The following is a 13,109-nucleotide window of genomic DNA, read 5'->3' on the forward strand; positions in this document are numbered from 1 at the left end:
TTGAGACGGAGTCTCGCTCTGCCGCCCGGGCTGGAGTGCAGTGGCCGGATCTCAGCTCACTGCAAGCTCCGCCTCCCGGGTTTACGCCATTCTCCTGCCTCAGCCTCCCGAGTAGCTGGGACTACAGGCGCCCGCCACCTCGCCCGGCTAGTTTTTTGTATTTTTTAGTAGAGACGGGGTTTCACCGTGTTAGCCAGGATGGTCTCGATCTCCTGACCTCGTGATCCGCCCGTCTCGGCCTCCCAAAGTGCTGGGATTACAGGCTTGAGCTGCCGCGCCCGGCAAGAGACAAGTATTTTTCAACGTTCAGTTTGACATTCAAAGTTTTATTCCGTAATGCTGGGGACATACAAAATACTGAGGTGCAGTAATGAAAATTGCAATAACAGGACCTGAACTTCATTATAATCTGCTAATTAATATAGCAATACACAATAACAACAGGTCAGCACACACAGGATCATAATCAAGTTGAGGCCTGTGTTGAACAGCCAAGAATGCCTCAAACACCAGGGAAAGAAAAATGCCAAGCACTGTATTAAAATATCTCCCCTAGACACAGTTTGCTTTCCAAAAAAAAAGTTGGCAGTCAGCTTTGCACGCCAGCATTTCAGCATTTTTTCCCCTTCTCTACATTTATGGCAATCCCAAACTAAACCAGATTTAGGAAAGCCTTGTCATCAAAGAGGGAAGAATGGTAAAAGGAAATCTCTTATTTGTTTTATCCATGCAAATTAGGTGGTATTTAGAACAGTCTTCTGTACCAGAAGAGCCAGTATTATATTCGACAGAAGTAGGGCGGTTGTCATCCATGAAGTCAAATAAAAATTGCTTCATTTTTTCATTTTCAAATTCACAGACCTTTGATACTTTTTTCTGTCCCTTTTTCTCAGAATCCAGCAGAAGTTTTTTTCATAGACGTTCTAACATAAAAATTTAAAATTGATATTTGGAATATAGTAATACTGCTATTAGACCAATTCCCTCACAATTTTTCTACTTAAAATATTTCATGTAAAAAGTAGATGTCTAAGTTAGTAACTGACTATGTACTAATTATCAGAATCTCAGTCTGTCCATCCATATAGTAGGGGAAAATATATTTGCTATCACTTGATAGTGATGGGCTTCAGGACATGCTACCCTAAAATGCAGCACCTTGGCATTTGAGAAAGCAGCAGAAGCGGGAAAGTCTCTCTCACATTCCCCTGCTGCCTTTCTCTCCCAAAGCAGGTCATAAAACCTAGAAAGGATGATCTGACCTTCTTCTGAAGCAGATCATAAGACCATCATTGGAGAGATGCTCTCACTATACCCAAAAGAGAGGAATATTCTTACTTCCGGCAATACAAGGACACAGAGAGGAGTCCGAACAGACAGGTCTTGCTAAGTTCTATAGTGTATTACCACTAGATAATACCCTGTTTGTCCAGTCATACTTCTCCACAACAATCCACTTCTTCATTAAACCTAGCATAGAAAGTATACAGGTTTACCTGCTTCTCCAAGTCCTCATTTCTTTGTGAGGGGTCCCGTGTCATGAAATTTTTATTTTAAACAAATTTGTATGCTTTTCTCTTGTTAATCTGCCATTTGCTATAAGAGCCTTAGGTTTGAAGCTAGCAATGGGGAATAGAAATGCATTTCTTTTCCCATACAATGCTGAGTGTTTTATGGGTTCATATTCTTTGATCTAGTAATACCAACTCTAGAAAAAGATTCTAAGAAAATATTCAGTAGGAAAAGCACTTATATTCATTAAACTACTCGTCATAACATGTCTTAAAACAACAGACACTGAAATAGACTAAATGCCCAGCTAGAAAGAAATAAGAACATGGTTAAGTAAATGGAGGTTTATCAAGCAAGTGAAATATTACCCAATTATTACAAATTAAAATGATGCAAACCATGGAATATTCTGCAAAATATTTTATAGAGTGCAACATAAGTAAGTATGGTTACAAGTGAAAACTACCTGAAATTTTCTTATTAGTCTGCAGAAAAACAAATTTGTGAGTGAAGAGCCCTTTATCAATATGCAAACTCTCACCCAATCATCACATTTATCAGAGTGGCACCCGACTTTCTGTTGCTGGAATCCCTGCGGTCTCCCAATGAGCTTTTCCCATTCTTTCCTTGTGCCTTTGGTGTACTGTATTCCTCACCTGCAAGGTGCTGCCACCTAATCCTGATAATCCGTATGTAGCACTTTGTTCAAGACCGAACTCCATTCTCACCTCTTTGACAAAGTGGCCTTATTAGACCACTGATGTGAAATTGCTTTGAATTGCTTAGCTTGTATTATCATTTCCTTGACTGTTTTGTTGCCGCCTCTTCTCAGACTGCAAATTCTACAGAATTATTTGTAGCCCATGCAATGGGTAAAAAATACATGATTTTGAAAAATGAAGTAATCAGTGAGTATAAACTCTTCAGGACAGGGGCCATTTCTTATCTTTGCATCTATGATACTCATCATAGCACTAAGCCAACAGTAGATTATCAATAGCTCTTCACTAAATAAATGGATACATTGATACTGTTACACGTGACTTGCTGGCTGTAATACCCAGATAGGGTTTTCTCATCTGTCCCCTTTCCACTTTCTGCTTCTACGAAACATCAGATAAGGTTCTTTTTCTAAAAGGAGTGCCATCCATGAAGAGAGCTTACCCAGGTCAAACTGGCCAGAAGTGTAGCCACAAGTCTGCCGGACTTCCTCACTGTCCCAGCCCAAGGGGTAGAGAGCACAGCCAGCACCAATCAACAAGCCTGCAAAGAGATAAGAAGAGGGCTTTACCAGTGCTTCTCTGCGCCACTAGATAAAGGTGGTGGGATCAACATTTAGCAATATAACAAGACTGTAGCGTCTGCTTTTTGGACAGCACCAGCCACAACTCTTCTAAGCAATCTAAGGTCAGTTTGACTCCAACAACAATTTCAAGTCAGCTTAAAAGAAAAAAAAAAAAACCAAAAAAACCTTGACAGCTCAGTTTGGGTCCAACTTTGCCTTTTAAAGCATTAAAAGCCTTGCAAATCCTGTTTAGGAAATACAATTCAGAAGCTTTTTAAATCATTCTTGTAAAAAGCCAACCAATTCCACCATTAATCCATGCAAACAAGTATTTCAAGAGCAAGCAAAAGTTCCTAATAGGTTACAATTTCTTATTCATTATTCTAAATTCATCATTCATTATTCATTAGATTTTTGTTTCCTATTTAAGGCTCAAAATAGAGTGTTTCAGTGTTGTCAGATTTTACCAGGGGCAGAAAGAACATAAAGAGTTTCATGAATGGCCTCGGCACATTCATCAAACCTCTGAACTGTCCTGCCCATTATTGTGCGATGTGGAGAATCACTGAGCATCCACGCATCTCGGAAAGACTCAGGAAGACAGACATTTATTATAATCTAAGTACCCCTTGCAGCTAAAACCAAAAATTTTGATGACTAAACTGAAGAAAGTGACGGTTTTATCTTAATATAAATTAAGTTATCCTGGCAGCACTCTCTGAGCTGACAGCTTTCAATTGGTGAGTCTTTAGTTTGCATCAAAGCCTCATACGGTTTTACAAGAAGCTAAATGAGATTTAAGCACTCACTATTTGAATTTGTGTGCTAATCTGAAAGTGAGATCTTGTTGTGTCAATCACAGGTGTTATCAACACCTGTGAGTACCACAAATGTGCTGAACCCATAGGACCAACAGATAGGTAGTCTAATGTGGGGGAAGTGGCTTATCAGGTGCTGAACGAGAGAGACCCCTAAATGAGAAAATCTATTAATATGGTAATGTGGAGGAGGATGGCAGGGCCTAGAATGTATCTACGAGAGGAGGTCTTCAATATTTCTGCACCACGTCCCTTCCCGGCCTTCTTTTTTCCTTTTCTTCCCCACCCCCATCACCCCTGGTGGATAAATTGAGCAATAGTAATCCGTACAAATAATCTGCTTCCTCACAGGTAACTAAGGGAGAGCAAGCTGCTTTCCATCCCTGTCCTCAACCACTCTGTCGAGCTCTAAGGAAAGGCCTCCCTCACCCCCACACCCATCCTGATACGTTTCCTACCCTGGTAATGCTTTCCCCAGTCTGCCCCGTGGTCGACATGAAGGGCCTTCTATATGCAATGCAGAGGGCCATCTACTTGTGGGAGTGCTAAAAGAATCACTGAAACTGTGAATCACTAGTCCCAGGATGTCCTATATGCAACTGCATAAATATGAATTATGTTGAAGCTGAAGAATAATCTAGAAAGCAGTTATACAATCTTTTGCTGACGAGGCAAAATATCCTAGTGGCCAATTTCCTTAGGCTTTTTCCCTTAGGATAGAATGTATAGCATTCTAAAGACAACTCCAAACTAGTTTTAGGCACCATTAAGTAAAGAAATTATGAATGAGGATGCCAAGCTTTGTGTAAACTGAATTCCATGAATGTTTAATAAACAATGAGGTATCATGTCTGTGATACTCAGGTCTTAATAGGAAGCACCAGTTTCTGAGAAGATCCTGTGAGCAATTTTTTTAAAGGATGACAAATACAGAAAGGCATCTGGACAAAAATTATTTAAGTGCAAGAAAAATGAAAAATAGTAACATTTAAGCCAGGGGGCCCCAACCCCTGAGCCATGAACCAGTATGGGTCCACGGTCTGTTAGGAACTGGGCCACAGAGCAGGAGGTGAGCAGCAGGCAAGCAAGTAAAGCTTCATATGTATTTACAGCCGTTCTCCATTGCTCACATTACCACCTGAGTTCTGCCTCCTGTCAGATCTGCAGTGGCATCAGTTCTTTTTTTTTTTTTTTTTTTTTGAGATGGAGTCCCACACTGTCACCCAGGCTGGAGTGCAGTGGTGTGATCTCAGCTCACTGCAACCTCTGCCTCCTGAGTAGCTGGGATTACAGGTGCCTGCCACTGTACCCAGCTAATTTTTGTATTTTTAGTAGAGACGGGGTTTCACCATGTTGGCCAGGCTGATCTAGAACTCCTGACCACAGGTGATCCGCCCGCCTCAGCCTCCTAAAGTGCTGGGATGACAGAACCACTGCGCCCAGCCTAGCATTAGATTCTTATAGGAGCATGAACCCTATCGTGAAATGCGCATGCAGGGGATCCAGGTTGCACTCTCCTTATGAGAATCGAATGTCTGATGATCTGTCACTGTCTCCCATCACCCTCAGATGGGACTGTCTAGTTGCAGGAAAATAGGCCCAGGGCTCCCACTGATTCTACCTTATGGTGAGTTGTAAAATTATTTCATTATATAATCACAATGTAATAATAGAAATGAAGCGTACACTAAATGTAATGTGTTTGAATCATCCTGAAACCATCCTCCTCCATTCAGTCCATGGAAAAACTGTCTTCCATGAAACTGGTCCCTGGTGAAAAACAGGTTGGAGACTTCTGATTTAAGCTATCAGTAATCTCCTCCTTACCTGATAGACAACTAAATGAAAAACAGTGTTATTTGCTAACGTTCTTTTCATTACAAGTAAAAACTATGTGCCATGAAGTCATGAAAACACCTAGTTTGGCCCAGTCTTATGCTCGTCACTTTGGGACACTAAATGGAAAGGAGCTTACATATGGAAGGAACACTTAGAACAGGGGCTCTCCAAGGGGCAAAACACTTAGCAGTCAGAGTCTTTTGTGGAATTCTCGGCTGTTTTGGTGATACTGTAACCAGGGACCTTGGTTTTAAAAATCACCCACTTTCTTTTTCTTCCTTTTCTCCCCTCTCACCCCTTCATTCCTTCCCTCTCTAGACACTCCCCTCCAACAATGCATGCTTATCTAATTATGCTCTTGCTCTTGAAACAAACCAGGCTGGAGCCCCATGGCAGAATCCTCCCACTTAGAAAGAGTCCACCACTAGCCCACCATCATCAAAGTCAAGATAATGCCAACCAGACTTCCGGATAGGCAGTTACCCAAGATGGCCGTCAGAATGTGAAAATAAAATTTAACAGAGTTTAATTGAGTAAGGGTTAAAAAAATTCACAAATCAGGCAGCCTCCAGCATCATGGCAAATTCAGAGAGACTCCAGGGATACCTTATGGTCAGAGCAAATGTATAGACAAAAAAAGGAAAGTGACATACAGAAAACAGAAGTGAGGTACAGAAACAGATGGACTGGTCACAGCTTGGTGTTTGACTTATCTGAACATGGTTTGAACAGTCAGCAGCATATGCGTTGTTGGAAGTATGGCTGCTGGGATTGGCTGAGATGCAGCTATTGTTACAGAAGCACACTCCTAAATTAGGTTTTCTACTAAGTCTACCTACTAAGCCAGGTTATGGTTCATCCTCAAGAACTTACGTACGGAAGTATGGAGGTTTTCTCAGGCCATGTTTAGTTCAATTTAACGAGAAAAAGATACACAGACCGTGCACCCTGCACTACTCCTGAATGTCTCCTATACCAAGTTTCCCTTTAAAGGCCCTATGGTAAATTTTAAAATGTAAATGGTGTTTAGAACACTAGATTGCCATCTTATCAGGTTGCTGGTTATCCGATTAAACCTGCTTTTCCTCCCACCAAACTTTGTCTCTTGTGTTCTGTCTGGCTTTCTACCAGCAAGCAGCCAAACCTAGGGTGGGTTACATTACTTTGGTTTTCTTTTGTTTGTTTTGTTTTGTTTTTTTGAGATGGAGTCTTGCTCTGTTTCACAGGCTGGAGTGCAGTGGCACAATCTTGGCTCACTCCCGGGTTCAAGCGATTCTCCTTCCTCAGCCTCTTGGGTAGCTGGGATTACAGGCGTGTGCCCCCATGCCCATCTGATTTTTGTATTTTTAGTAGAGACGGGGTTTCACCATGTTGGTCAGGTTGGTCTTGAACTCCTGACCTCATGATCTGCCTGCCTCAGCCTCCCAAACTGCTGGGATTACAGGTGTGAGCCACTGCACCCAGCCACATTACTTTGAAATGTAGATTCAACCATATAAATTAGGAACAGTTTTATACACAGGAAATTTGTGGTACATGTATGAATTTTTAAAATATACCATGAACATATGCTCACATTTTTAAAAAGTTGTTCAGTGGAGGGCAACTAGCTTATCTGAATTTCTATATTAATATTTATGTAGTTCTTGTTTTGTCATCTGCTAGTATTTGCTAGCAGGAAAGAAACTGCAGACTCCAAAAATTTGAGAATGATTTCTGGGAGAAAAATGTATGTTACAAACCATACGATCAGGCTAATTGGCTATCGCAATCATTAGGATATGTAGGTAGACATTTCGGTGGCCTCCCCACTAACTTGCTACCACTGTATGTTATGGTAAAAGGGAGTTTGAGATCATAGTTGGCCAAATATGCAACAAATGTTTATTAGTAAGCTGGCACCAGAAAGAGTCAGAAGACCAATTCTGTAAGCTCAGTGAAATCCAGTGACCCGTCCCCATGAACAACACAACTCCATCATATAGTCATTGCAACAAGGACCTCACATGAAATTTTCAACACACAATAGACAACTATGAGACAGCTCAGGGAAACTTTAAGTCAGATCAGGCCACAATATTTTCCGTTAAATGGAAGCGGAGAGGGAGCACAGGTCCAAAGAGAGAGAGCTAAACCTGGACTGCCCCAAGCAGTAGCCAATAGCCGCAGGTAGCCCCTTAAGTTTAAATGTAAGTTAATTAAGATTAAATACAACTCAAAAATTCAATCCCTCAGTTGCACCAACTACATTTCAAGTGCTTGACAGCCACTTGGCACTAGTGGCTACCATATTGGACAGCGTAAATCAGACCATTTCCATAACTGTAGTTCTACTGGAGGATGGCTGTGCTAGATATAAGACACATTTTAAAAGAATGCTGGTCTTGTCAGATTCTTAGGCCTTAAGCCTAATAGTGCTTGTTAACAATCAAAATCATCACTGCTCTTTAAAATTCTTCCTTTCAGGTAGGGCTAGAGGCCAGGAAACTGTATTTCATACACTAGTGGGAGTTCTGGGTCATACTGTGTCAATAAGAAGCTCTCATGTGGAATGTAGAAGATAAAAGGGATAAACTGGTTTCCACATTCACACCTGCAGCCAGGGGCAAGCCTTTCTGCAGACAGACAGTGACATTTTGGGAGTGATTTCCAGGTGTCCCCCTCCTCAACACCCTCTAAGGGTGGATTATCAGCCATAGCTTCTGTTGATCCCAGCACTTCCTGATTTCCTGAATTCTTCAAAGCAGCTTCTCTGGCCTTCACTTTCTCAGACCTCTTAGTAGGTCTACAAAAAATGTTAAATCTCTGGGCTACATCCCTTCCTGCTGGTAATATCTAGAGTTATTTCTCTTACCGGTCAAACTCTGGTACATGCCCACTCACACAAGGGCAGAAGAGCCAATACTGGTCTTAACACCCCACCGTATTTCTTGAACATCATCCATTTCCTTAAAAATTATCTCTAAACACAATTTATGCTAATTATTAAACTTCTGGGGCAAGTATAGATCGTGATATTCTAAAGCTTGGCCTTTAAGCATGTCTGTGGTATGGTCTTTGGTTAGGAAATGGAACAGGCTAACTAACCTCTCCTGAAATGTAGATTTCTGAAAAGGATACTTCGAATGTTAACTAACTGCCTTTTGGGAGAGGACTGAAGTCAACTAGCATTTTGTTGTCTACACTGAAGTACTATTTTGCAAAGTAAAGTAGAAGCAATTAAATGTAAAACTGAGAACATCTTTTTAATGGAAGAAATTTGCCATTGTTCTGTTCCAGCAGTGTTAAATCTTAGCCCGTGTTGTGGAAATCAATGTTTGTTGGAAGCACCGTTTAGAAATCCCTGAATTAGATACCACTTGGGTATCATACGGTATGCAGAAATGGAGCTCAGAAAACTTTCTGGAATTTGAAGTAATTGCTCAAATGATGTCTTAGTGACCTGACAGATTTTAAGACCTCTAGTTGCCTAACTTACTTCTGTAAGTGGCTCAGTTAGAATCTCTAGCTTACAAGCTTTAATATTATTTGCATGGGTTTTCTTTATTAGACTTCTAAACCTTGTGGTTACCACATGGGCTTAATTTCAATCAAATTCCTTTGTCACTGCCATAAAAGACAACATAAAAAAAAGTCACAGTATCACACCTTTTGGAAATTTGTGCATAGGAGTGAAAGTGAGGGAAAATGTTGTGAAGCAAGTCAGCAACCTGAGGAAGGTGGGAATCAAGGTGGGTTGCAGGAAGAGGTGTGAGATCATGTGCAGCTACAAGCTCATTTGCAATTAAGAAGCAATCTATTTCTGCAACCCCAAAGATTTGCAACTTTTAAGGGGTCATAAGTCAATCACAAATTACTGCAAATTAGTTCAATCTTTAGTTTCTACCAGCACCTTGCTGCAATCAGCAATCTAGAGGCAAAAGGCCACGAGGAAGATCGTTTTTAAAGAGGTTTTAGGATTGTACAGAGATGCTGCCTCCTAAAAAAGAAAAAGCAATAATCCAACAGATGACTTGATAATTCTTAAATTTGGAAAAGTTCATTTTAATAATGCATTGACTGCTACACCATTTCATCCTGAGTGCCCTGAGGTTTTGGGGCTCACCCTGTTCAAGGACAATTACAATATTTTAAAAGCCAAGTCAGTGGAATGACCTCTAAGGAGAAGCCAATGTGAATGGAAAAGAGCTGGCATAGATAATTTTAAAAAGGTGGGCAATGCTGCTGTGATGAAAGTCTGTTCTTTAGCTCCAAATGGGCCCTTGGGCCCAAACCTGAGCCTGGGTACACTCTGGCCGTAAACCACCTGCAGGAGAGCTCCTAGTAGAAACTCTGTTCGATTTCACAAAATGCTAGAAATATCGGCCATGATACTAATTGCTTCTTTGAATTTGAGTGTGTGAAGTCTGAAGTCTGTAAAGAGCTCAGTGGTCGGAATAAGAACCTGGGGCTGGGAATTTTCCCTTCTGCAAAACTCTTTCTATTCAAACACAGTACTTAACACTTAGCCAGCGGACGATTAACATAACAATTCAGCTCCTGCCAAGAAGGCAAAACAAACCTCTAGTCAGCCAATGCCAGTTACTCTCCACAGGTGGTAAGAATAGAGTCCTCATGTTAAACTCATAAAGCCTTATTTTTCCAGGCCAATCTTGCAAGTTTTTAAATGTGATCTCACTTTTTTCCATGACTGTGGCTCCATTCTTTTTCCACTGTTTATTTTTTTTTTAATGGAATGACTTTTTCCACCCTTGGCCCCTTGAGTGGTCACACCAGTGTTTCCCATCAATTCATCTTTTATGTGTTTTGGATACTTTTATCCATCCTCCAGTTCCTTTATCTTCCTTTCTGTGGTAAGCACCGAGGGAAATTGTTTTCTTTACTGTTCTCATGAAAGCTGCTCAATCTTGCAGCCTGTTATCTGGACTTCTCTTTGGAAGAGGCTGGCATGTTTCCATCTCAAATTCTCCATATGCTAATTTATGTACACGAGTTTTGTCCATTTTCATCCCTAGATAATGGCCCCTTTACAAAATGTAAGAACAAGAAATGTAACAATAAAACAAATACAGTGGTGGGGAAGGAACAAGAGCAGGGGTCAGTAGTGTAATTCTTCAGACCCTGAAAACCCAAGGAGTACATTCTTTAGTCTACAAGACAAAAAGAAGGCTTGGTTGGGTTCTAGTAAACCACACCTCCTATCAAAGTGCTTTCTGGAAACTGAGGCACAGAGGATGTAAGAAGCCTGTCCAAGGACGCAGAGCTCAGATTAATACCGGGCCTCCTGGATCCCAGACCAGGCCTCTTTTCGTCCTATCATGATCCCAGTGCTTGGACATAACTCTACTCCATGGTCACGCACTCTCCACCCATAATCTGGAGTTCAACCAGACACATGTTGGATTTGACCACCATCATGTTTTACTAAGTGGGACTTAGCATCTCTAAGTCCAGATTTCTTGTATCTCTTGAATAATTGAAACATATGCCAATACAGAGCCTGCAAGTGGCTGGCTGGAGCCAGGTCCTGGTCATCCTGTTAACTGCTTGGGTGCCCTGGCCAGTCTCAAAGGCATTTCTGACTGGGGATTCCTGACTTACCGCACCTACTACTGGTTCTTTGAATACATTTTGAGCTTTTTCATCTCTGGAAGTTAAATCCCTTCTCTCTGACTGAGACACTCTCATTGCTTACTTTAATGTTCAGAAAATACTACCACTTAAGGTCTAGAAGCCTCAACACATTGCCTTTCCTGGTCATCTCAGCAATGAGCTATAGGTTTTGCCTCTCCTGGGAGCTGCTGTTTTGATGCACTCTCTACCCTTTAATTGAGGCTGACCATCTTACATTGCAGTTATTTGTAAGTATTACACGTCCTGGAAGGCCACACACTCTATGTTTACTTGCATCCAACTCACTCATTCACAATATTTGTTAAATATCAAATAGTAGTAATGTTATTTATTTAGTACTTTAAAATCCTCAGAAAAATGTGTTTTTGTACACGTGTTTTTGAAGTCCAGATATCGGGTCGTAGTTATAGAATATATCGGCCGGGCACAGTGGCTCATGTCTGTAATCCCAGCACTTTGGGAGGCCGAGGTGCATGGATTACCAGGTCAGGAGTTCAAAACCAGCCTGGACAATATGGTGAAACCCCGTCTCTACTAAAAATACAAAAACTAGCTGGGCGCGGTGGTGCGTGCCTGTAATCTCAGCTACTCAGGAAGCTGAGGCAGGAGAATCGCTTGAACCCAGGAGGCAGAGGTTGCAGTGAGCCGGGATCACGCCACTGCACTCCAGCCTGGGTGACAGAGCGAGACTCCGTCTCACACACACACACAAAATCATTGCCCCTATTTAATAGGTGAAGGAAACTGAAGCTTGCACAAGCAGGCCTATGCTCATAAATCTACTCAAGTGGTAGATCCAGGGACAAACATCCAGGTTAAGCCCCAAGCCAGTGCTCCTAACTCCTCTTCTCCAATGCCTCCCAAATCCCCAAGTGTTCACTGTCCCATCTCTGGGCCACACATGTTCCATAGCCACACATGCACTGAACCCTGTGTGTAAACAGGAAGGAGGAACGGGGCAGAAGATCAAGCCAGATTTCCAGTCACCATATGTCCAAGACTGACACTGCTTTAGCCACAGGGAAGACTCCCACTGCTGCCTGTGACTAAGGACAAGGGATGGGCTCTTGGAAACCCTGCAAATCCCTTTCCTGGGGATCAGCGAGTGAGAACCCCGGTTGTGAGCGCTGGCACACAAAAAGCTTCTGTCCAAAAAGGAGCACATGGAAGTATAAAGATGAGAAATGGGTTATGATCAGAAGGTTAGCCAAGGAAAGCATATCTTATTCAAACACTAAAATACAAAACAGAACTATGATAATCTGACAACCTATCAAAAATATTTTAACAAATCACAATAAGGCTATTCCTTGGCTAAAAACATCCTGCAGGAGAGAGCATACTTTGGGTTTCCTTCAAATGTTTTTCAAAGTGGTGCCTTGATTCTCATTCTTCTCCTTTTTCTAATTCATGTGACAGGAAACACAAAAGACATGTGCAATATGTTATGCACCAAAATACTTGTTCCTTAGCTCAGAGCAAAAATTCACAAGCTAACTTCAGTCATGAGTGACTTGTCACTTTTTCTCTTCCTGGGGTCCTAGGCAATCCTTGGGAGAAAAAAATAAAGTTGCTTCAAACAATGAAAATTTGGGGAAGATTTTGCAATTGCTATGTGACAGTTTTCTGGGAAATTACATCTGACTGAAAGCAACACCTTTGCCCTTAGCAACCCCAGTAGTTAAGGGCATCTCAATTCTACCATTTCACTTCTTTAGGACTCAGCTTTCCTTATCTGTAAAATGGGGGGAAATGCCTATCAGGCTCTCTTGAGATGGTTGCAAGGATTAAATGAGACAGTGTATGTAAAGTGGTAGACACAATGCTTCACAGGAATAGTTCAGTGCATGGTCTTTATCGTTAAACTCTAGACCTCGTCGTGCAGGCAGGGAGGGTGTGAGTTTGCTTAAGGCCAGTGTGTTTTTGTATACCTTTGTCTGACATCGAGTCCTCCTCTCTTGGAGAAGCTTCTCTTCTCAGATGGAATGCAGGGAGGGTCCCAGCAAGGACATTGCTGGAAA

At 41.6% G+C, this 13,109-nt stretch overlaps 1 protein-coding gene across 3 annotated transcripts in view; it reads right to left on the bottom strand.

Annotated features, from left to right (window-relative positions):
- Positions 1-13,109, bottom strand: part of LHFP (lipoma HMGIC fusion partner) — a 281,937-nt gene that overhangs the window by 32,797 nt on the left and 236,031 nt on the right. For all 3 annotated transcript variants that reach the window (XM_011990248.1, XM_011990249.1, XM_011990250.1), the window contains one exon: positions 2,677-2,775. In XM_011990248.1, coding sequence (XP_011845638.1) covers positions 2,677-2,775 — 99 coding nt within the window. The remainder of the gene's footprint in view (positions 1-2,676; positions 2,776-13,109) is intronic.

The sequence above is a fragment of the Mandrillus leucophaeus genome, unplaced genomic scaffold (genome assembly GCF_000951045.1).
Source record: "Mandrillus leucophaeus isolate KB7577 unplaced genomic scaffold, Mleu.le_1.0 Scaffold375, whole genome shotgun sequence".
Taxonomy (NCBI): domain Eukaryota; kingdom Metazoa; phylum Chordata; class Mammalia; order Primates; family Cercopithecidae; genus Mandrillus; species Mandrillus leucophaeus.